At 35.9% G+C, this 24,447-nt stretch overlaps 1 protein-coding gene and 1 long non-coding RNA gene across 4 annotated transcripts; one reads left to right on the top strand and one right to left on the bottom strand.

Annotated features, from left to right (window-relative positions):
- Window positions 1–5,210: 5,210 nt before the first annotated feature.
- LOC109192696 lies at window positions 5,211–7,191 on the bottom strand. The gene is made up of 2 exons (XR_002056143.1): window positions 6,963–7,191; window positions 5,211–5,499 (listed from the first exon to the last, which is right to left on the bottom strand). It is a non-coding gene; the product is annotated as an uncharacterized LOC109192696 (long non-coding RNA).
- Window positions 7,192–16,788: 9,597 nt separating this feature from the next.
- Window positions 16,789–23,538, top strand: LOC109192693. Of its 3 annotated transcripts, XR_002056142.1 has the most exons (18): window positions 16,789–16,940; window positions 17,027–17,090; window positions 17,180–17,288; window positions 17,732–17,794; window positions 18,321–18,418; window positions 18,890–18,956; window positions 19,079–19,150; window positions 19,355–19,516; window positions 19,790–19,863; window positions 20,114–20,211; window positions 20,570–20,677; window positions 21,627–21,724; window positions 21,902–22,039; window positions 22,387–22,434; window positions 22,579–22,693; window positions 22,782–22,882; window positions 23,188–23,347; window positions 23,391–23,538. XR_002056142.1 is itself a non-coding variant. In XM_019343387.1 (17 exons), exons 1-17 carry the CDS (start codon window positions 16,871–16,873, stop codon window positions 23,272–23,274), a joined length of 1,572 nt encoding a protein of 523 aa, XP_019198932.1. In that variant the 5' UTR covers window positions 16,789–16,870; the 3' UTR covers window positions 23,275–23,538. The 3 variants fall into 3 exon arrangements, 2 of the variants coding, with proteins under 2 accessions (XP_019198932.1, XP_019198933.1); XM_019343387.1 differs by having other exon boundaries at window positions 23,188–23,538; XM_019343388.1 differs by lacking the exon at window positions 19,355–19,516 and having other exon boundaries at window positions 23,188–23,538.
- The last annotated feature ends 909 nt before the right edge of the window (window positions 23,539–24,447 follow it).

Raw genomic sequence — 24,447 nt, 5'->3', positions numbered from 1 at the left:
ACTTCAAAAGGAGAAAAAAATGGCATGAAGAATACGGACGTGCAATGTTGGAGTGCAACGTGGACATGCGACACTAACAATGGAGAAATGGTCTCATGGATTTTGAGCCACATATTTTATTTTTCTAACAGGTACGATGGTAACTTGGCATTTTTCCCCTTCGGGAATTCATCAATTAAACCTAAAATCAAGTCCAAACATATCCCAACACATATCAACAACAATATGGACTCGAAAAACAAGAATTAAACCAAGAAGCATCGCGATTATACCCTAAACACAATCCCTAAACATGTCAAGACTTGAGATTAAACACATAACGGTCCAAGACATCAAGAACCTCAACATCATCAAGGAATCTATATGCAAGCCCTAAAACAAGCCCTAACCTTGAATCAACACCCGAGCATGCATAAACCCACCCGAGAACACCAAGAACATCACAACAACATGATTTACAATATAAACCCTAAGGACAAGCCCTAAACATAATTAAATACGATAACATACCAAGACCACACAGGGCCACTAGGAATATCAAGAATAACAATAATCCATATCACAAATTCCTAAAGACAAGCTCTAACAAAGCACAAATACAAAATCATATATTTAATCGTTCAACGGAGCCCATCAATAAACGGTAGCAAGGAAAATAGGTTTTGCAAGACATGAGTTACCTTTTTAGCTTAATTAAGCTTCTCACAACTTCCTAAGATATTTCCTCAATCGATCCTCCCTAAGCTCGGTGATGGGGAATTCTTTGACTATGTTCATGGGAGAGGATTTCGTGTGGGGAGAGGGAGATATGGATGATAGGGTTCTAATGCCTTCTAATTCCCCTATATATAGGTTAGGATCCCTAATACGAATCCGGATGGGTAAGAGGTTCGGGATTCTTAATACAAATCTGAAAAGGTAAAAGGCTTTAGGATTCGTAATACTAATCTGAAAAGGTAAAAGGCTTTAGGATTCCTAATACTAATCTGAAAAGGTAAAAGAGCCCTCCTTATTTTATCAAAAAGGCTAACAGACTTTATTTTAGACAAAGGTCCACGGTCCATCATGGACCGTATCAATAAATTAGGGATTTGGGTATTTAAAAGCATTCCAAACCTTCTACTAGGCTTGGAATATCCGCAGCTCAAATTTGGTGCCAATAGGAGTTCGTTTGATACCATATTTTAGACTCGGAAAACCTAAATTGGTTCAAACAGAGAAAAAAGTTTGTAGAGAAAGTTGAAATGTTTGGGGTTGGAGGTCGAATTTCAACTATTTATATATTTGTGAAATAAAAGTCTACCAGAATCCTAATCTGGTCAAGTATATAAAATTTAATAAGTTTTTGAATACCAGTAGACTTTTAAAGACTCCATAAACGTTTGAATCGTATACCAATATACTTTTAAACACTTTTTAAAAGTATGAATCGAATATCGTCTAACTTTTAAAGGGTCTTTAAAAGTCGAGATCGAATACCACGTACCATACTTTTAACGTCTTCAAAAGTTTATAAAACTCTTGATTGAATACACTCCCAAGATAAAGTCAGAATAAAAGTCTCAATCAATGTAGGAAATCACTTTCGCATACGAACTAAAGAAAAATGATCTTTTGAAAGGCTATATAAAGATCTCAATATTATGTCTAGAGAGCATAGAAGTATTGTGATGAGAGAATTTCTGTAACACCCCGGAAATTCATTCCCTAAAACCCGAATTAATTCCTTGTGGCTTTACAATTCTTATCCTAATTTCCCTTTGAAATTAGTTGAAGGACCTAGTTGACCAAATTCATTATCCTTTTAATTTGGTCAATGAGTTGTACCTTGAGTTTTAGCCCTTGTACCCTAGACTTTGTCTTTCTCCTAACTAGTTTTGGGAGGAAGGGGCCCTTTTGGTCATTTCACACAATGCTAGCATTAAAACCTACCCTAACCAAGGAATCCAAATCATTTTTCAAGATTTCCCTTCTCTCTACATCTCTTTCTTGCCCCTTACTCCTTCTCTCTAGGAAATCCTAGAGTTGATCTTCACAAGTTCTTCAAGAAATCCCAAGCCAAGATTCCAACTTTCCAACACTACAAGGCTAGAAATGGTAAGATCTATCCTTCCCTACCTTTTCCTTACAAGATTCCTCCATCTTTTCTCTAAATCTTTCCTTTACCTTGTTGGGTTTGGGAGGTTGTAGAAGATCTAGTGGTGGGTGAAGTGCTAGGTTGATCTAGAGGAGCTTTGGTTTTGCTTTGAGGTTGAAGAAGGTGTTCTAGGTCTACAAGAGGTAACCCATGCTACACAAAACTTATTTTCACTTGATAATAATGATTATTGGCTTCTATATGACATTCTTGATGTGTTTGAGTGATTGATGCATGATCTTGTGATAATGCATTTTTAGAGCTTGTATTTAGGGTTCTTAAATTCTTTTATTTGAGTTATTCATAGGTTCAAGTCATATCTTTGTTGTATGGAAGATTTGGGGTCATTTGGACTTGAACTTGACCTTGTAGAAGAAAAACCACGAAACCTAAATTTTTGTGCTGTAGTGTTCCCCGCCGGAGGAACCACGGGTAAGAGTCCTACCTGTGGCCCCACCCGCGGGGTACATGTTGAGAAATGGTGTGTTGGTTGTCCGGCCACCGTTTCACCCACTTGTGTGTGATTCTTTGGCCCCCGTTTGATTGGATTGTTGAGCTTTTGTGTGTCTCCTTGATGTTACTTATGTATAGAGCAATGTCTTAAGTGTCCATGTTAGGACTTGGTGTCTTGAATCGTGCTTGTGGTCCAACTTTGTGATTCGTTGGATTATTGTGAGTCTTTGAGGTTCATTGGAACCATTTTGGTTTACCCGTTTGATATGCATGCTAGTTTTGGTGTCATTGATGCTAGTATGTATTGTTTGTCCCTTTGTATTGAGGATTGACAACTCATGTTGATATTGGATTGAGGTCCATTGTTGTTGAGTATCGTTTCATGTCCTTCATTGAAACCCCTTGTTTGGATCCCTTGATGTGATCCTGTGTGTATGATTATTCCTTGATTAAGCTATTGTTGAGCTTATCCCTTGTTGTACACACTTTGTGTGGAATCTATGTGTTGTTGTATCTCTAGATTCCGTGTGTATTGACTCTTGTTGAGATGATGGATTGATGTGATGAGATGATTGAGCTGGTAAAGTGGACAGTGTGGAGACTTATGTGTGATTGCATCTGGTAGTGGGTTTAAAGCTCCGGATTGCCGTTTGGTTACTTGTGACTTGTGGGCAACATGGGAAACTCATTCCAGTTGCCAGAGATGGTAGTTAACCCATTGAGCTTGGAATCTGAATAGGGAGTGTATACACTTAAAGTTGCTAGCTCTGCTTCCATTAAGCTGCAGTCCTTGTCATTGCGATGACACTATAGCATGTGATCCGGGTCGTTGCGATGACTACGTGATACATGATTGATGATTTGGAGCCCTCCACACTGATCCACTATGAATCGAGCCGTGGTGCTGACTCCATGGTATATGACTTGGAGTGATTGTGTCCTATGAGGACTTGTAACTCGTTGTGGTGTGAATCTTGTCTTCCATTGCCTAAGAGCATGTCTTTTGTGAATCCTTCATTGTGGGTCGTATGTTGTACCTTATTGTTGAGCTTGTTGCTTGTGGTTCTATTGTCTTATTGAGTATGTTGGTCTTGGTTCTTTGTTGTGAGTGATTAATGAGTCTATTGATGTTTTCTCTCTCTCGGCTTTAAAATGATATATACTGTATTCCCAGTTTCAAATGGTTTTGATTATATCTATGTATATTATGATACTTAACGCGTGTTGGTGGGTTACCAGCATTGTTCGCTGACCGGGTGTTATCCCTTATCTTTTACAGGTTGAGTAGCTTTGGAGAGCACGCTAGTGGATCGTAGTTAGCATAGTTCTCCTTATGCGTTTCTAGTTGTTTATGGCCTGCGAGCCTAGTTAGATCAACCATTCGAGGTTTGTTTAGTAGTTTGCATGTGCACCTATGTTTGATATAGATGTGGCATAGCACCTCCGTATTTGGACGTTGCTTAATGATTAATGTTTAGCTTTATGTCTCTTGTTTAAACTTTTAAATTTTGGTAAAATCAGGGGTGTTACAATTTCACTTAGGAGTAATACTAGAGTTAGGTTTCAATAGAGATATAGTGAGATCTAAGATTCTATTGTGCAAAAGTATTTCTAAGCTCTATACTTTAAATTGTGCTAATAGTGGATTCAAGCATTTTTTTCAATACAATAAGTGCCTCACAGATTAGGGACTTTTTCCGAACTGCGTTAAAAATCTTTTTGTCACAATTACTATTCTAATCCATCATGCGATTCTCACAAATTTACTAATCATTATTGTGTCGATCATATTTTGTATACTGTAAAATAATGTACATTCAGTACAAAAATAATGTATATTTAATATATCAAAAATGTACTTTTTGTTATGGCAAAACACTGTGTGGACCATGGTCTACACAATAATTTGTCCAAATTTACAGTGTGGATCGTGGCCACACAATGTGTGGACCGCAGTCCAAAACGACATTGTTTTGACTTAAAAAAATTCATTTTTCAGTTAACGGATTAAGATAATGTGTTAGAATAATGATTTTGAAGGTAAGATAATGTATTTTATGAGTTAGAATAATACACTTTACGTGTTAGAATTTATGAGTTATAAAAATGTGTTGCATCAATGAAGTTGAAGAAGAAACAATGAAGAGAAAAATGCAGGTCTCGTGAAAAAAATAAAATAATATAACAATACCGATACAACGTCGTTTTTGGATCATGGTCCACACAATAAAGTTTGCTCTATGCCTATCCCTTTCTAAAATTTGATTAAACTCTCTAGTGACATTAATACTATTATTTATCATACGATATTTAAATATTAATTTTTTAAATCGTGCCAAATTAAAACCAATTGAACCAAATTTTTAATTGTACAATATAATTCATAATTAATGTGAGCAAGCTGAAAATTTGTTCAAACCGCTTAAGTGAAAAATAAAAATGAAAATCCACTAATGTTTTACACATTTTTAGAGGTTGTCTTTAGATATGATGTTTGATGTGATTATTTGATAATTAAGAATATTCATTATTTGCTCATATATTAAGTAATTCGCTATATATTCATCTGTTATACAATTATTTGTATTTAATTTTCGTTTTAAGAAAACAGTAACCCGCAATTGTCTAAACATGTTTAATTTGATGTAATACCACACAGCTTGCAAGAAGCTAGAGTGTTAACATATACAGAAGCTGTGTATGTATACATACATATAAATATATATAGAGCAGTTGGAAATGGAGATATGGTGTTAGAGATGAAATGAAAATGATGTGATTCTGATCAGCAAGGAATGAGATCAATGAACCATCCGAGTATTGTGAGAGGCAGCTGAACAAGGCTTACTGCCAAATTTAGTACCCCAACACAGCATATGCAACATGGGCAAAAACAGCTCAAAATTGACCTAAAAATTCATAATTATATTGCACTAGTTAGCCAAAAGTATAAATATATACATAATGAAAACAATGGGGGTTTGTGTACATATTGATTATTTTAATCTTAAAATACTCTGCCACTTTTAAAAGTGATCAAGTTTTACTTTCACATTATAAAATTTACAATTCATTCACTATTTACTTTACATTTCTATGATTCTAACTTTTAAAAATGAATCCCGCTTTCACATACCTATAATTTCAACTCCTACAAAATAATTATAAAATAATAATTAAAAAAAACAAACAAACAAACAAACAAACAAATACAAAAACTATCATTTTGTCAGATTTTGTACTTGTTGCAAACTTGCATCACATTGCAATTTCAAAAAAAAAAATTAAAAATATAAAAAGTATATTTTGCATGTTAGCTTGCAAAGCTATCTCCTTTTAGGAATAAGGACAATCTTACTACATGAAACTGTATGAACGAGGGCATATCTACAGTGGGATAGTAGGATCAGCTGCCCCCTTCCCCTACCTCACCCCATACAATATGAAGGAGCTATACCAACATCATTAGGTTTCAACTAGTACTTTTCTAGATTCCTAAAATGGTCAAAATTTTGATAAAAAATTATACATTATTTCATCAAACCAAAAACTAAGTTTTGATCACTTCTTTTTATGGTAAGAAATCTTAGGTTTCCGCGGTGATTACTGTTAGAATGACTATCTCATGAGCTAGCAATACAGAAATGGGCACAAGCAACTCAAAAGAAAAGTTAAACAAAGAAAACAAACTAGAGAAAGAAAACAAATTAAGAACTAAAAGAAAACAAAGAAAATGGATGGTATATGAACTGAGGAAATCCTTGCATGGAGGGTATTTCTAGTTTATTGTTTTCCACTAGATTATAAGGTTTTGTGTACATGTGTTAACTCAAAAAACAGTTCCGATAAAAATAAAAAATTAAAAAAAAAAAAAAAAAAAAAAAAAAAAAACACACACACACAAAGGACTTATTTGGTTATTGGCGGATCCATCATTTTCAGCGTTTGACTTAATCAAAACACTGAAAAATGGTTTGGTAAATGGTGGTTTGGAGTAGCGGATTTGCTCCAAACGGCCAAGTTTCTACACGCTGCAAATAGCAGCAACATAATGTAATTAATTTCAACATGGAACTGCAATTTCGGATAAGATTAATTACCATATAAAGCATAAGGTTAAAACCTTATATACATGAAAGCTCTAAACAAAAACCAAGAAAGAGAACAATGAAAGCTCTACAGCATTAATTGCCAAGAAGATAGAAATCCACATTGTTTATAAACATACCAAAAAGGGATTCTTTTACCAATTAATGCTATGGGCAGAATCAGATACAGAACTAGGGTTTGTATTTTACATATATATATAAATTGAAATGCATATGCAAGAAAGAAATGATATGAAGATTGGAGAGGAGAGAAAGAGACGGACCCGAAGACCCAGATGATGGCGCCGACGAAAGAGAAGATCAATGAAAGGAAGGCAAAAGGCAGGCCAATCAAGAAACCCAATGGCTTGCAATCGTCCATTGTGTTTTTGCTACCTCTGATCTTTTCTCTGTTGTTTTCCCCTTTGTATTAATTCTGCTTTCTGTCTGTAAAAGGCAATGGAGATGGTGATTAAAAGGTCTTTTTGGGCGGAGAGAGATTGTGGAATTTTAGTTGATGGTGGCGGTATTATATCATTTATATGGTTATGGGAAACATCTTTCTCATGGGGGGGGGCTAATTGGTTATTGTTTTTTTTTTTTTTTTTTTTTTTTTTTTTTTTTTTTTTGTACTACTGACTCTATTAGTACACCGCGCTCCACTAAAACTCGAGCTTATGACCTCTCATATGAAGGAGTCACTACATGTCATGTGATCACAAGGTGTTTGATAGCTGATTTATTGGGATTTTAGTCGCATATTGAAGGAATAATGGTCAAAAAGACCATTGAACTGCACACGATAATGCAATTAGGCCACTGAACCCAAAAAATCAACAACAGATCCCTGAACTAACCAATTTCAAACAATTCTTCCAATTCAAAGGTTTCCGACAGGTCAACAGGACAAAGAAACCTTCTTCGTCTCCGGCTGTGGAGACGAAGAAACCGGCCGGAGACGAAAAAGTTTCTGTTTTTTTTTTTTAATTTAAATAATTAATTTTAAAATTTTATTTTTTAAAAATAATTAATTTGGGAGGATGACCTGTTGACATGTTGAAAACCTACAAATTGAAAGAATTGTTTGAAATTGATTAGTTTAGGGACCCAATTGTTGATTTTTTAAGTTCAGTGGCCTAATTGCATTATCATGTGCAGTTCGATGGCCTATTTGACCCTTATTCCCATATTTAATTATGATTTAATTACTTAAATTCAAAATAGAAAATGGTCAAATTGACCCCCTAAGTCAATTGAATAGTGCAATTGAATTCCTTAAGTAAAAAAAACTCCATTCAATTTCTCTAAACTTGTAAATTGTTAAATTAAGTCCAAGTTACCAATTTAGCAGGTTGACACATGTCTTTTTTTTTTTTTAAATTAGTTTTTATTTTTTTAAAAAAAATAAATTTATTTATTAAAAATTAAGAATTTTTTTTTAAAAAAAAAATAAGAAAGTTTTAAAAAAAAAATAGAAAAAAAAAATTACAGCACCGGCTATTCGGCGAGGACCCAAGCCAGTGTTGTTTAAGCATGACGGCCGTGGTCGTCTAGAACGAGGGCGGCAGCCATGGTCGTGGTCGCCGCCCTCGCTCCAGATCTGGAAGACAGACTGCCATTGTCTTCTCAAACACCATGACCATCCATCTTCCAGATCTGGACCTCTGGAACGAGGGCGACGGCTACGGCCATGGCTGCCGCCCTCGTTCTAGATGGCCATGGCCGTCATGCTTAGACAGCACCAGCTGTTCGGCGGGGACACCCGGTGCTGTAATCTCTTTTTTTTTTAAAGAAAAATTTTCTTAATTTCTAATAAATTGAATTTTAATTTTTTTTTAAATAAAAATTATTTAAAAAAGACACGTATCAAATTTTTGAAGAAATAACCCGTTAAATATGTCAATTTGAACTTAAGTGAACAATTTTACAAGTTTAGGGGATCTTAATTTTTATTTATTTTTACTTAGAGGGACCCAATTGCACTATCCACTTGACTTAGGAGGGCAATTTGAACCTTTTTCCATTCAAAATTTATTTTTTGAGTGATGATGATGAAACCATAGCTACCCTTCGCAATCATTATATCATTGGATTCATTGGTGTATTGAAAGTTCACTTTTAGTTATACTACATAAAAATGAATTTGTAGTACATTAAAAATAAATCTCCAATAGATTAAAAATGAACATTTATCAAAGGTTCATAGTAAAATTTGCACACAACTCAAGAGTGTGTGCTAGGTAAATTTCGGTTCTACGTAATAACTCTCAAAATTCAAATCCGTTGAATATTATAACCATTAAAAATTAACATATTATTTTTATGCATCGAAACCTAAGAACTAATTATTGACCTGTAATATACTGGTTACTAGTGTTCCAACAAGACTTTAGTGATGCTCCTGCAACTAAAACCAATGAATTACAAACAGTCTTCGATCGTTTGCATACTAGTTGCATTTTTCAACGGCGAAGGCGACCATTGCCTTCTCCACCGGAGAAGATAACTAGCTAGTCGTCTTCTCCACTAAAAAAGGCGACCAAGTGGTCATGCACCTTCTTCAAAAGTGACTGACGATCATTCATTTGCATGTCATCGGTTTTAGTCTCTGGAACATTAGGGATCTAATTGTGTTCTTGTATAAAATTTAGGGGCTTATTTGAATATTTTTCCTGATAATTATATTCAAAGGATATGATGATTCTAATCTCATGAAAATTAGCCTTCCCATAGGAAGCTAGTGGAAATAAGTAAAAAAAAAAAAAAAAAAAAAAAAAAAAACGTTGTGGCATTCCAAATACTTTTGTGCACTATTATTATAAAAGGATAAGGGTCAAATAAGCCCTCTAACTATACTGATTTGTGCAATTAGACCCTTCAACTTCAAAAAGCTCTAATAAGAACCTCAAACTTATAAATAAAGTGCAATTAGACTATTTTGTAGGTTACCTTCAGGTAACTAGTAAATTACTTGATGATTAGATCTTTCAAGCTGATGTGGCTTCAACATATTTATTTAAAATGATAGAAGAAAAAGAAGAAAAAGAAGAAGAAGAAGAAGAAGATCCCGATAAAACCATCATCATTATTATTAGAGTAAATACCCAAAATAGTTCCTCGACTATAGCATAATTCACAAATTGATCCTCGACTATTGATTGAACCCAATTAAATCCTTAACTATTCAAAATTTACCCAATAAAACCATCATCATTATTATTATTATTATTATTATTATTATTATTATTATTATTATTATTATTATTATTATTAGAGTAAATACCCAAAATAGTCCATCGACTATAGCATAATTCACAAATTGATCCTCGACTATTGATTGAACCCAATTAAATCCTTAACTATTCAAAATTTACCCAATTAGGTCCTCCGTCAATTCCTCCGTTTAAAGCCCGTCAACTATTTGGTCAAAAGCGTAATTTCTAATCTTATCTTCTTCACCATTGCCTCCGTCCTTTCTTATGTCGCCTCCCTGCACCATCCCAAGAAAAAAACACAAATCTTCTTTCAATTAATATTGGTTGATTTGCTACGGGTTTTCCAGAAGTTTTTCATCTTTTGCTTTTTCATCAACCTGAACTGCAGCGAAGCGAGCTCGAATTCGAACCTGGGTTCCAATTCAGATGGGCTGTAATCGACTTTGAGTTTATTCCCTTTGCTGACTACTTCCGCTCTTGAAAAGCGTTCTTGTTGTACCAATCAAGCTCGACGTCTTTAGATAGCCAAAACAACTTTGGCAGCGCTTCCCTTCCAACATTATCGTCGGTACCATCTTTCTTGTCTACCGCATTATCTTCCACCAATGTTTCGCATGCGATTGTGAGAAAAATTACTACATAACCTCAATCTTTTGGAAGTATTGATTATTAGTAGGCAATGCTGCCTACAAGCCTTTCAAGCTTAACTCTTCCCCAATATCTACACATATAAAATATATTGTTGTCCTAAGCTTGAGTCTCTTCAACAAAGCATAGAAAATTTTAAAGTTTTGTCAATAAGGCAGGGGTGCCCAGAACTGCAAATTAAAGGCGATATGATCAAGAAAATGGGGAGCACTAGTGTGACATTGCTCGCATCACAATCTGATAAGGCCCATTTTCTCTCTCTTCAATGCTTTGAAATGCATGACACTTGAGGTGCTTGTATTGTAAACCTTTCATTTCCTCTGTGAAATCGGATTTCACATTGAAGATTCATTGACCCCTCAACAGCAATCCATTCAAGCTTGAAAGGCTTGCAAGAATGACCACGGTTGGTGGGATCGAGGTAGTTTTGGGAGTTAAGCAGATTTGATAGTAAATTCGTTATTTTCTACTTTGCTCAATTCTGGCAGACCACGGTTGTCGCTGGTGGCAATGGAGTCGAGAATGGAAAGGAAGACAAACAATAGAACGGCAACGTATTCGGTCTTATTTTAGGGATAATTTATTGTATAATCAAGGAGCTTATGAAATTACACTTTTAACCTCAAAGTTGACAGGTTTTAAACGGAAGAATTGACGAAGGATCTAATTAGGTACATTTTGAATAATTGAGGATTTAATTGGGTTCAATCAATAGTCGAGGACCAATTTGTGAATTATGCTATAGTCGAGGGACTATTTTGAGTATTTACTTTAATAATAATAATAATGATGGTTTTATCGGGACCGAGTCCACCATAAACCGAGCATAGAGGTATAGAACGGGGTAGGAAAAGAGTAACTTTATTGCCCGGGATGCTAAGCCCAAAATAGTACGTACAAAGCTCGAGGTACAGGCCCGAAATGGCGGCCCAAATACAAAGAATAAGGCCCACATGGTGGGCTATAGGAATTGAACCCATGTGAAAGGGTTGAGAGTATAGACTAGAGACCACTAGACCAGTGTGCCTGTCTTGTCTCTTGTCGCCCCTTGTTAAGAATCCAGGGCCCCTATTTATAGCCCGCCCCCTCTCCTTTTTTGACGTCCACGTGTCCCACGTACTTACCCTCGCTCGCCACTTCCCGTATCCATCGCTACACAAGGGCACGTTCGTCGTAGTGCCACACCATAGCATCCGCACCATGCGACCCCGGCAATCCAACGGCCCAGTCCGAACACCGCAACACACCGCCTCGCACTCCCTCGGGAAAGGGGGGGGCGTCGTTGACATGCCCGGGGGCGCACCACCACTGTTGGCCACGTCGTGGCCTGAGGTGGCCGGCCAGTCGCCGGTCGGTGGTCAAGGCTGCCCAGGCGAAAATGTAGGAACAAATACATGGTCGTGTACCTTAGTACACAACTGTTGGCGTGGCTTGGTGAGTTGGAGCGTGCTTGTTATGCAAGAGGTTTTGGGTTTGACTCCTGCTGACAGCTTCCCTTACCCCCTTTTGCTTTGGCCTTCTACTGGCTTCTTCCCTTCACTAGTCGCGCCGCCGTCCTTTACCCTATTCTGCTCTGGCCTTCTACTGGCTTCTCCGCTTCACTGGCTGCGCTGGTGGGGCGCTGGCCGGCCGCCGACGGTTCTGCCCTGAAAACCTCTTTTCTCTCCTCCTTTGTGCCTTTTTGGGCCACCATGCCCCCTTGTCTTCTTAGCCCAATAAGATTTGGGCTAACTTCCTTCCTTCACCACCCCCACTTGGGTCAATACTTTGTTAATAAAATGGACCCCCGGGGTCCCATATCCCCATCACAAGTCTCTCACTTTCTTTAGGCATCTGGATGCCTGAAGGAAGTATAATTCAACATTACCTCCTCCTCCTTTTTCCAAACTCAAATTCCAATTCCCAAACTTTCCAGATATGTCCATCACAAGTCCCCCCCGCCATCGTACGTTGTAGCCACCTTCCATCATCACCACTAGCTCCGAAAATATAGGAACAAATACATGGTCGCGTGCCTTGGTACACAAGTGTTGGCGTGGTTTGGTGGGTTGGAGCGTGTGTAACACCCCACTTTTCTTAAACCTTATTAACAAGACTTAACTTAAAAAGGGAAACTAACGAAGCAAGTAGATAGCATTATAAGCTTAATAGTCAAACTTCAAGAGGTGTCACCACCACAATCACCACACACAGTGATTGCACAGGCAAGGAAAAGATCTAAACAACTTCAAGCTTAACTAACTTTAAACAAACTTGGGGAACAAAACCCCGGTGTCCAGCACCAACAAAACATCTAAACAGATCTACAACCAAGTCTCAACAAACATAACTGAAAAGAGTTTAGACTACAACTAGCGCTCTAAGCTAAGCCAGTCTAACTCGATCGCTCCCAAGAACTGGGCCCACCTGAAAGGGGTTAACAAACAAGAAAGTAGAAAAATAACTCGTTAGCACGAAGCTAAGTATAACGCCACTCAACCCTATAAAGTACTATAGAATATACTTTTGGAAAACATTTGTCTCAAACACTTAGATCAAGTATTCTCAATCACTTAAAACAACAACTCAAATATATTCAACAGTAATTCTATATGCTTGCAACCTAATTATCAAATAGGCATGCTTTCTCAATCATTTAACTCATCAGCAATCTCATGCTTTCACATATATAACTTATCATGGCGAAATAAATTACTCCTGCTTAACTGATGGGTAATAATATACTTAAACTTTAACATGCAATCTCATGCTATCAATACATTCAATAAATGACAATATAAAGTCATGCTTCTTCTCATACTTTCGTGCAATACATGCAAATCATTTAATCATGCAATAAAATGAACATGATGCTTTAGTATAAGTATAGATAGATATACATATACACTCTTTCTTTTGTAACAAGGAACACTCGTTCGGTAGAGGTTTTTTAGAGTCACAATGACTCGCTTTTCTCTTCTTTCACTTGAGTCACACAGACTCACTTTTCTCTTATTTCTCTTGAGTCACATAGACTCGCTTTCTTTCTTTCTTTACTTTTACTCGTGGGCGAGGTAGGAACTTCACCATAATGTGAACCTATCTGGGCTCGACATCTAGCCAGCTTAATAGTCATCTCACCCACAGAACCACTCTCTTGGTTCTTTTCTCAAACTCTGTGGAATCAGGTATCGTACTTGTCAGTGTGCACACCCCCTAACCGGGATTCCAAGCCCGACGGGTAGCATCCTACCTAGTAACTCGAGAATATCGACCTCGTTACTTCACATCGGATCGCAATGTCTGTTTCTTTCTTTACTTTCTTTCTTTCTCTTTTCTTCCGTAAGGACATAGTCCTAACGGGCCTCCAAAATCTCAGATTACTCACACTAGATACATACAGATATAACTCATGCACTTCAATCTAATGCAACAACTTTACTTATGCAAACTCGTGCACATAACTTCTCAACAACTTCTCTTTTCTCACAAATTGGAAATCAAATATCATGCAACTTATCAATGCAACTAGATAATAATTTTCCAAAATAGATATAGATTTTTGAAATGGATCTTAGGCTTACATTAAGCCACTTATGCACTTTAGTTCATGATATGCTAAACAAAAATTTAGAGAAATTAAAGCAAAAACAAAATTAGGAAAATTATGGCAACACCAATAAAATCTAGACATACTCACTGCTCACAATCCTCACATTCAAAATAATATTAGAATTTAGACATACTCACTACTTAGGCCTCAGTGCTCACATTCATATAATTGATTTTTTTTGAATGCTACTGACTCTATTACATTGTAGTATCTGTTCAAACATACTTTCTCAACCTAATGAAGCACAAAGAATCAACAACGCCTTCACTGAGATATAAATTGAACAAATTGAGATAAATTGAGACATTGTTTAAACAAATTGAGACACTGCTCACATTCATATACTAAAAGCGAGTTTTTCGCACTCTTGGTCCCACGAGTATTGTGTCACTAATATGATTGCTCCATGACTTTCGAACCTTACAAACTTGATCAACAACTATCATTTTTAGCACAAATGGTCCTCTGGCTAAATCTCCGTCCATGGCTCAACCTTGCTATAAAGGGGGAAAAGAATTTTCCAGTCACAAATGGATGGAAATTGAGCCGGAAAGACCATTTGTGCTAAAAAAAAAAATGATAGTCGTGGATCAAGTTTGCAAGGTTCGAAGCAATCTTGTTACTGCCACAATACTCGTGGGACCAAAAATGCAAAAAAAACTCTACAAAAAGCACATTCATAAACTAAACAATTCTGTCACCCTGGCAGCGAACAAACTCGAATTGAGTTCTTCGTTTGAGTTCTAACATTTTTTTCAACTATAGGATAACGATTGAAATTAAATAAAAAAAATACTCAACAAATTCACATTCACTGATTCACAAATTGAACAAATTAAGACACTGCCCACATTCATAAACAAATTGAACAAAGCACATACAAAAAGTACATACATTAAATTGATTACAAATAAAATTAGAGAAATTAGGGCAAAAATACGAACCCGAGTCCTAAGGGGAGACGAGAGGCGGTGTTCCTACTGTCCAGCTGACCGGTAAAGCGGCTAACCGGCGACTGGTCACCAGTGTGGCGATGCCCATGCGGCACAGACAGTGAGACAGGGATAGAGCGATGGAGCCACAGAGGACTCCTGAGTCCTGAGAGGAGACGAGAGACCGAGAGGGACAGTAGTCGGTACTCCGGTAGGCAGGGACGAGAGAGGCAGCGAGGTAGAGAGGTTGGAGGCGATGAAAGAGAGGCAACAAAAGAGGCGAGAGCTCTGCGGTAAAAAATGTGAAACAATAAAGCAAAAATTATATATATAATACAGCCCCAAAACAACGTCCCTCTTGATTTATGTCACTCGTTTTGTATGCTAATAAATGTATACATTTTACTTTAAATGTTATACACACACTTCAATGTTATTACACACACTTCGATGTTATTAGACAAAACACCGTTAATTTTTAATTCTAGCAATGATAACTCCATTATTAATATATACACTTATATCTATCATATCTTTTTCCTATTCTTTATTTATCATTTTATTAAAAACATTATATATTTAATTTAATGGTTAATTATATTTTAATTAAATTTCTATGAATGGTTATTCATATATGAGTGTATAAAAAAACATATATTAAAATAAAATAGAAGCAAAAAATAAAAAGATGATTCTCTCTGGAACGCTGGAAAACTCCTCGTCGGCAGCCACCTCTACGGAGGAGGTTGACCTTCTCCAACATAGTAAGAAGAAGACGAAGAGAAACTTTTCGGATAGGGAAGGTGAATCAACGGAGATGGACACAGATGAAAGGAACGAAAGCATCAATGAGGAGAATGATAAAATAGAAGGGCAGAACAATCCTTTGTGGGGTAAAAATAGCGCTCAGATCCCTTCGTTCGGAGCGGCACTGACAAGCATAAGCGACACTGAAAGAGGTAAAACTAATGACGTCTCGGATGATGAAAGGGAATAGGAAGGTGATGACAACCCAATCTGCCCAGTGATTAGACTAACTAAGGAGGAGAAGATAAAGCTGAGAAGCAAATGGCAGAACACTCTAATAATAAAACTCCTAGGGAAGACAGTGGGTTACAATTACTTACTGCGGCGCCTTAGAACAATATGGAACCGGAAGGCTGGTATGGACTGTTGGAACCGTTGGTAGAAAAAATAAATAATAATCCAATAAATAAGATTATTATTTTATGGAAAACAAGGGAAAGAAAGATGGAGGGTCAGATATTGACATGGGGTGTTCCCCTCCTTTTTCTCAAAAAAAAAAAAAAAAACATATATTACTTGTGTATATATAATTCGAATTATAATTTTTAATTATTTGTATTTATCAATGTTTTAATATTGGACATAAATTTCCGTGCATCGCGCGTACAAAATGTTAGTATATGTATACATATTAAAGTTTCATATGTAATGCATGGGCAATGTCGTAATGACTTCTTTATTTTATTTTTCTTTCTCATTTCTTATTCTATATTGTTTAAAAGTAAGTTATGAAAATAATAATGAGTTTTATAATTATTTAATAATTTGAATCCAAGAACTTAATAAGAATAGACAAATAAACATAATAATGAGTATTAAGTCTCACAGTAAGATAAAAAAATCTCCAATTAAATTGTTTACCAAAGTAAAAATTAAAGAATTTTGATTAAAACTTGTTTACTAAAGTCTATTTTCAGTAATCTTCTAGTCTCGTAGTCGTATGATTCGTATCTCACCAAGTCGCAGTGGCATTATCGTGATTCTTTCTCAAAACCGCCATGGAAGAAGAATACTCCGTTGATGCAGCTCAGCTACTCCAAGCTGCAACTGATTTCGCTTATGATCCCAGTAAAATATTTTCTGCATTATTTTCATTTTATAAAAAAATTTCATCAATAATCATCATCATCAGCGTCACCGTCTCCCGATTTCAGGCCCTCAATCTGATGTTTCAGCTCAAGAATTCCTCGACCGCTTCCCTCTGCCCGCCGTTATCAAGTACCGTTCTCCTTCTGTTTCTCTGGGCCCATCCGACTTGCTTTTCTTTTAGTTGATTATTTATTTGTGGAGTTTTCAATTTCTTTCAGTGCTTTACAAGCGAAATCGGATTATCCGGGTCTGGAGGACGCGTTGTGTGATTGTTTAGACAAGGTTTTCAGAACTAAATATGGAGCATCTTTGATCCCACATTTCATGGTATTCTATGTCTGTATGTTATTTACATTGCAAATTCACTTCTCTGTTAGTGTTCTATTTACTGGCTTATCTTTATTTTAAGTGGTTTTAATATAGCAAAGAAAATGGAAAACAAAAACCTTATGGAGATAGAATTTGTGCTTGATGTTCCCAGTCTTGTTTACCTTTTACTGTTACTATGTTCTCATGAATGAATTTTATACATCTACTAGTGTTTGGTAATGTGTTTTTCCTTTTCTCAATTTGGCGATGCCAGTATCATTGTTTTATTAAGATATGATTTGAACTCAATGTACCCCTAGTCTTATTTTCCTTTTACTATGAGTGATTATGAATCTACTTGTGTTTGGTACTGAGGCTTTGATTTTCTTGAGTTGAGATGTCAGTATCGTTGTTAAAATTCGATGCACTAGTTGAATTATACTGCTCTCCTTTTTATTCAGCCTTTCGTTGTTGTTGGCCTGGGTGCACCATCTCAGAATGTCAGGCGTTTGGCTTGTACAACAGTAAGTGCATCTTATATATATTCAGCTCCATGACTGATTTTTAAAGTTGCTAATGCCATTTTCACTTTCAACTTGGTTGACGATAGTAGGACTCTTCTGTCTGCTTACTAAAGTTTTCTGCTCGAATGAAGCTGTTCTTGTCTGTAAACTTCAATTTCTTCCCTGAACTGAAATTAACACACTTGACATTTATGCACATGTGGCAAATCACAACTGCAGATCTGTAATGCTTAAATGGATTATATGCACGACTGAATGATTTCTAAAAAACACTAAGCATTGTCACATCATCATAATTATGTAGTAATTATTAGCTGATTTAACAGATGCTTGAAAATTGAAATTGATTGAATTGCTAAGCTGAATTATTATTTTCCACTGAGAAGAACTAGGGCAGTTAGGGGGAGTAGTAAATAATTCTAAGGAACTTATTGAGTGCCTGTATTGTTCTTTCTGTGGCATCTTGGTGTAAGAGATTTCTCTGCTATATTTAATTTAAATCTGACATAGAAACTACTATGTTCAGGTGTCTTCCCTTTTGGATAATACTGATGAAACTACTGCTGTATATCTCATTCTCCAGAATGGTGTATATCCTTTATTGCTCAGTTGCCTGATTGATGGGTAAGGTACTTTTGACTAGTCTCTTCCGTTTGGCCAAAACTTTGCTCATTCTCTGTTTTTTTTTATTGGTTATTTGTCTCATAGATTCTGTCCTTCTACAACCCAAATCAAACTCTCATTGGATGACTGGATTATTTCCCTCCAAGTTTGCTCCTTGAGATCTCTGCACGTGTTGTTGGCTTGTTGCTACACATTTTCTTAAGTGTCTTAAAGATTACTACAACAGTGTTTAACTTACAAAGTGAGAACAAGCTGTCTTTTCCTGAAAGACATTTACTGTTAGTGGCAGCAGCAGATGCATAAATTGCTTAATTCAACATTCATGATAGATGATACCCTTAGAAGCTGTTTACTAACAATCTTCACCCAATTATCTGGTTATCTAATTAGAAGTATTGCTTTCAATGATTATTTTATGATTTTCCTTCCTCTCACTTAGTTTCTTGGAATTGATTCTTTGCCTATTTTCAGGGATGAACAAGTTGCAGCAGCAGCGATTGCTGCAATTAAGAATTTGGCTGGCTTTACAAAAGGCTTAGTATGTAGTGTTCTGTCACTCGTTTGGTCAATGCGGTCTTGATTTTATATAATGCTTCTAATGATTTTCTTTTTCATAGTTTTCTTGGCATAATTTGTTGTCAAATGGACAAATTTCTGCAGGATATCATATTTCCCGCAAGCAGCAGTGAACAGACACATCTTGGAGACTTGGCTGCAAAATGTTCTTCACTGGTAGAGTACTTAATATGATAATTTATTTTTGAGTCTTATTTCTGTTACTGCAATTAATCTACATAATACCAGGACTTGTTGGCCTCTGGTGGATAATAAACTACAGTATTGTTAAATATGCCATACTGCAAATTCATATGAGATTGCCTATAATAAATTTCCCTTTCCTTCTTTTGGTTGTTTTTGATTCTCCAATATATTCAGGGACGAGTTCGAGTTTTAGCATTGATTGTGAAGTTATTTTCTATTTCTACCACCGTGGCATCAAAAGTCTACAATGCCAATCTTCTTAGCTTGTTGGAGAAAGAAGTTGGCAATGCTAATGATACACTTGTAACATTGAGCGCATTAGAACTTTTATACGAGGTGTGCCTTTTACAATTTATGCCTTAAAAAGTTCCCAAATTTTCTCTATAACATCATTTAAAATTTGCATAATTTTTCATCTTTTCATGTGATCCTGGGTGCTACTATATCATTGTCTTTCTAGTAGGCAACCTGAAGTTAAATTACTTATTAAGAAAGAGCTTCAAATGCCCCTGGGGAAAAGTAAAGAGATCTCTACATTGTTTTTTCTCCCTGAACAAGTTCCATATTGATCTTTTACGTGTTCTTTCTGCATGTGCTTGGTGAATGAAGTTGGTTGAAGCTCAGCATAGCATGGAATTCTTGTCAAGAACTACACTTCTTTATCTACTTAGTTCAATAATTAGGTACACTTTTGGCACTTTCATTGCATCTGTCTTATTTTATTTTTATGTTTTTTTTTTTATTAACATCTTATTCAGTTCTTTGGGGTAGTTTGATAATTGGGTACATCTATGGCATACTCTATTCATTGCCATCTGTATGTTTATGCTTTTCCAATGCTCTCCATATTTTTTTTTCCTTCGGGGATGAGGATTGAATTTTATTTTGTTTTATTAAGATGCATTATTCATTATCCCTTCTCTTCTTCTGTAGCAATGCATCTGCTGACTCAATCTTGAGATCTAGAGCAATGCTGATAACTGGAAGGGTGTTGTCCAACGACAATGCATTTCTGTTTATTGATGAACCTAGTAAGATAAGGATTTTTTCTTTCTTTGCATTTTAAGGACTAATGTTAGTATTTCAAGTTAATATGGATGGTGATGTGTTGAGATCATGTTTTCTGTGTGAATATTGTCATGAATTAAAGGATGGGTATAATGAAATGTTGTCAGCCGAACAAAGAAAATTAAAAAAATAAATAAATGAATCACAAGCCGGAGAAACTGTCCATTAAGAGCCTTAAGCAGTTATGCTTCCAATGTAAGATGTGTGGGTGGTGGGGGTTACAGCAAACCTGTGAGTTTTTAGTGGGATGTTTGCATTGCTTTTTCAAGTTAACTGATTATTACAAGTGGCTGATGCATGAGATAATTTTATTTTGGATAGGTTATAGAAATGTCATTTCAGCTATTGATAGGAGGTTTGCTTTTCTGGGAAGTCAAGATGCAGACGAATTTGAATGTGCACTTGAAGCATTTGGTCAAATTGGTTTGTGTAAGTAAATCATTTGCCTCTGGTAAAGTTAAGACATTCTTGTGCTAATATGCTTTGTTTATACAGTATATCAAATGCCATTTAATTGTACATTAAATTGTCACTGACTGGTGATTCATACACTTTCAATTAAATCCTTGGTGCAAAGGGTAGTCGGTAGTCCGGCTTTTGGTATGCATATGAACTAGAGAACTTAACTACTGTGGAAAGATATGAGCATGGGAATGCCCACTTGGATGTGCGCTGCAAAAGTTTAATTGAGGGCCTAAAAATAAAGGATTCATCTCTTCTCACAGACCATACTTGTTTTGGTGCTAGATGAAAGTGGTTACTAATTGGAGTAATTGGAAGTCTGAAAGTATGGGCTTCAATGTAATGCAGAATGATTACTGTGGGAGCTACCCCAAGTTAGATAGGCCTAAAGTTAATCACTCAGTCTTCTTGCAGTCCATGTCATGTCCGGGCTAGAAAATCATAATGAAGGTTGTTACTAACTGAAATGATGGGGGTTGCATGTAGTATATGCTTATAGCACATTAGCACCATGGACACAAATACATAATGATTACTGTGAGAGCCACCTTTAGGGTTTACATGTCATCTTTAGAAGTATTACATGTGTTTTTGAAATGTCCGACTTTGACATCACAAATGGCAAATACCTATGCACTTAATTGAGGACTTTTGAGTGTAGCACTCGTTTGGTCCTGAGCATAACTGTTGGGAATTAGCTAATTTGGGTCACAGGCCATTGCATTAACTATATTAAGTTATTAACAATTTCTACTTGAAATTTAACTTTTTCTTACATTTTTGCCAATAAGGGGGAAGCCTGCTAGGGGGAGTTTGTTGCTAGATGGTTCTTAGGAAATGGGGAAATACCTCCTTTAGTTTTAATTAAATTAAAAAAATCACTTGCAAACTAGCTTGCCATAACATGGTGCTGCAGGCAAGAAAGGAGCTGCTGCGCTACTATCGAGTTCACCTGCTCCTGTTAGGCATGTTATCAGTGCTGCTTTTGATTGCCAACATCATGGTAAACGACTGGTAAGAACCCTTGGGTTTTCATTTTCCGTGACATCTCTATTCTCCACTGAGCATAAAAACCTTTTGATTCTTTGTTGCCATATGCATACTTTAAGTGAATCCATACATACATGGCCGAGGAAGGTTTGTTCTATAATTACTTAGATTCTTCTTATTTTATTTTAATGCATGATACAGGCTGCACTGCATGCTCTTGGAAACATTGTTGGAGAAACTCGTTCTGGAAATGACGTGTTACTGGATGGTGATGCAGAAGAGTCATTACGACGTTTGATCTATGACACATCATCAAAGTCTCCTAAACTGACACCTTCTGTAAGTTTAATTTTATTTCTTTTCACTTGCGACTTCAAAAATGGAAACATGGAATGGAATGCCGGCAGCTTGATTCTGGCACTGTTGTATTGATACTGGCTGCCAGCCAGTCACTGACAAAGACACTTCAATATTTAGCCTTTAACCCATGAAATAATTTTTTTTTTGCTGCACCACAACAGTTGTTAAATCATCTGTAATGTAAAACCCAATTGGTGCTGATGGTGCCTAAGTGCATTTTCTTGACCTGCTTAGGTATTTTTTTAAAAAGATACAAAATTGACTTCATTATGAGTAGTGTAGTGCCTTGGCTGCATCTATAATTGTGAGGTTGGTTCTTGTGACAGGGCCTCCTCCTATCGGTTCTTCAACAGGATTCAGAAATTCGTCTTGCTGTGAGTACCTTTCTATTTGACCAAAGACTTATTATTCCTTTTTTTTACAAATCTTATAAAGATACCTAGCAACCAGAAAAGGCCTTACATTATTTCTTCTGTTTAAGTATTTCAATGTACCTGAACTCTAGTTCAACCTGACAGGGGTATCGAGTGATCACAGGATTGGTGGCTCGACCTTGGTGCCTGATAGAGATTATATCTAGACAAGAAATTGTAGATATTGTTACCAACAAATATACTGAAACAGAAAAGATAGGTCTATATTTTGTACATCAATTCAGTTTATGATGAATACTCTGATGTTTTCTAATCCTTGTAAATTCTGGAAATTTGGTAACTCTTAGGTATGGAAGCTCGGCACAAGTGTTGTGAGGCAGTATACGAGTCTTTCACCTCATCCAGCAAACTAATGAGTGACCCTGCACGTTCTGGTCTAGCTACAAAGGTAGTAGAGTCGTCATTATCTCAAAAACTTTAGATATTTTATTTCCTCTGCATCCGGCACAGATTTTGTGGATAACTTGTGATTGGTCCGGTCCATCCATAGAAATATTACTGGGTTTTAGTATGAGATTGTGCCTAACAGATGTAGACCCCAACCATCATTCCTATTCAAGTAGCTCATTGCAATCATGATTAATGTTTTTTTTTTTCTTTTCGAAAATGCTGAAGGACCCAACCCCCAGAAAGAAAAGATTTCAAGGTGTATTTTGTGTATATCATAACACTAGTTTTTGATGATGTCCACAGCTGGAGGAAGCTATTAGAAGTGGTCCTTACCTGGGAAGAAAGCATGCTGAAGCTCAGCCTGTTGTGATGACAGAGCAGAGGTTTTAGGGTCTTCTACAGAGTGTTCATGTAACAGGTTAAGAGTACCTACCATGTTAAGCATTCCATTTTGAATTGATTCTAGTGAGTGTGAGATCACATCTCATTATTCTCAGTTTATACTGTAGGATGGATAACAAGATCAAATTTTTTCAGGATATCACTACGAGTAGTTACTCTTTATACTCTCTTCATTAGGACAACACCTCTAATTTGCGGCTCACGCCCAAAACTTTTCATTTTTATAATTACAACGTTCAATGATTTATTAAATTCAGTCTATCACCTATTTTGATTTTGTAAAACAATTTTATGGAATAGTTCTAAAGTATGATTTGAGCTAATCTTCTTTGTAATAAACTCTTGGAAAACTTCAACTGTAATGACCTTACACATCCCCTTTAAACACTAATATTAGGAGTTAATTCCACAAAAGATCCCTTGTTTTTTGTGACAATTTCAAATTTAGTTCTAAACTATCGTTTTTGTCATTTAACATCTTAAACTATTATTTTTTGAACACTTTTAGCCTTCATAACTTTTTGTATTTTTAGTAAAAATTTATTTTTTTTGTCTTTTCATATTTTTCTGGTTTCAAATTGGTTTAATTAATTTAGAACTTTATGTAATCTCTGATTTTTAGTAATTATAATTTTTAACTAGTTTTTACTTTTTAGTAAATTCCTAAACAGGTTGAAATTGAAAAAATAACAAAAAAAAAAATATATGAAGAAAATATTAGCTACTCATTATCAACTAATCTAAATGACTACAGAAGGATTATTAGCATTGAATTTCTTCTGAACATTTCCCACTAAGTGATTTATATGAATCATTCATTTTCCTTTCATGGAGTTTCGCTCTGATTCATATCATTCCGTATTTAACAAAAAATACAAAATTTTAAGCAAAATAATCAGCCCAAGCGCTATTTTTACCCAAGCTTTTGCTACTTAACCAAAAAATTACAAAATCTCGACAACATTAGTTACATGGTTCTTAATCTGGCAAGTGATGGCAAAACCAGTCCTTCGCAGGCATGAAATATGCAGAATACTATCAAAAGAGCTTCAATTTCCTGGAATTAAATCACAAGTATGAATGAAAAGCCTGGTATCTTGAGATCACGGAAAAAAAAGAAGTCAAATTCATGTGGTTATATTTCAATCAAATGCGTGTTTT

This window comes from Ipomoea nil, unplaced genomic scaffold, assembly GCF_001879475.1.
Source record: "Ipomoea nil cultivar Tokyo-kokei standard unplaced genomic scaffold, Asagao_1.1 scaffold1830, whole genome shotgun sequence".
NCBI lineage: Eukaryota > Viridiplantae > Streptophyta > Magnoliopsida > Solanales > Convolvulaceae > Ipomoea > Ipomoea nil.
Note: the sequence above shows the minus strand (reverse complement) of the source record. Positions and strands in the feature narration are given on the sequence as shown.

Bases quoted from the DNA above. Each gene is read 5' to 3' on its own strand.
- LOC109192693 (XM_019343387.1), top strand. From the start codon at position 16,871: ATGGAAGAAGAATACTCCGTTGATGCAGCTCAGCTACTCCAAGCTGCA. The intron at 17,091-17,179 runs GTACCGTTCTCC...AATTTCTTTCAG, and splicing joins CCTCTGCCCGCCGTTATCAA to TGCTTTACAAGCGAAATCGG. The intron at 20,678-21,626 runs GTAAGTAAATCA...ATGGTGCTGCAG, and splicing joins ATTTGGTCAAATTGGTTTGT to GCAAGAAAGGAGCTGCTGCG.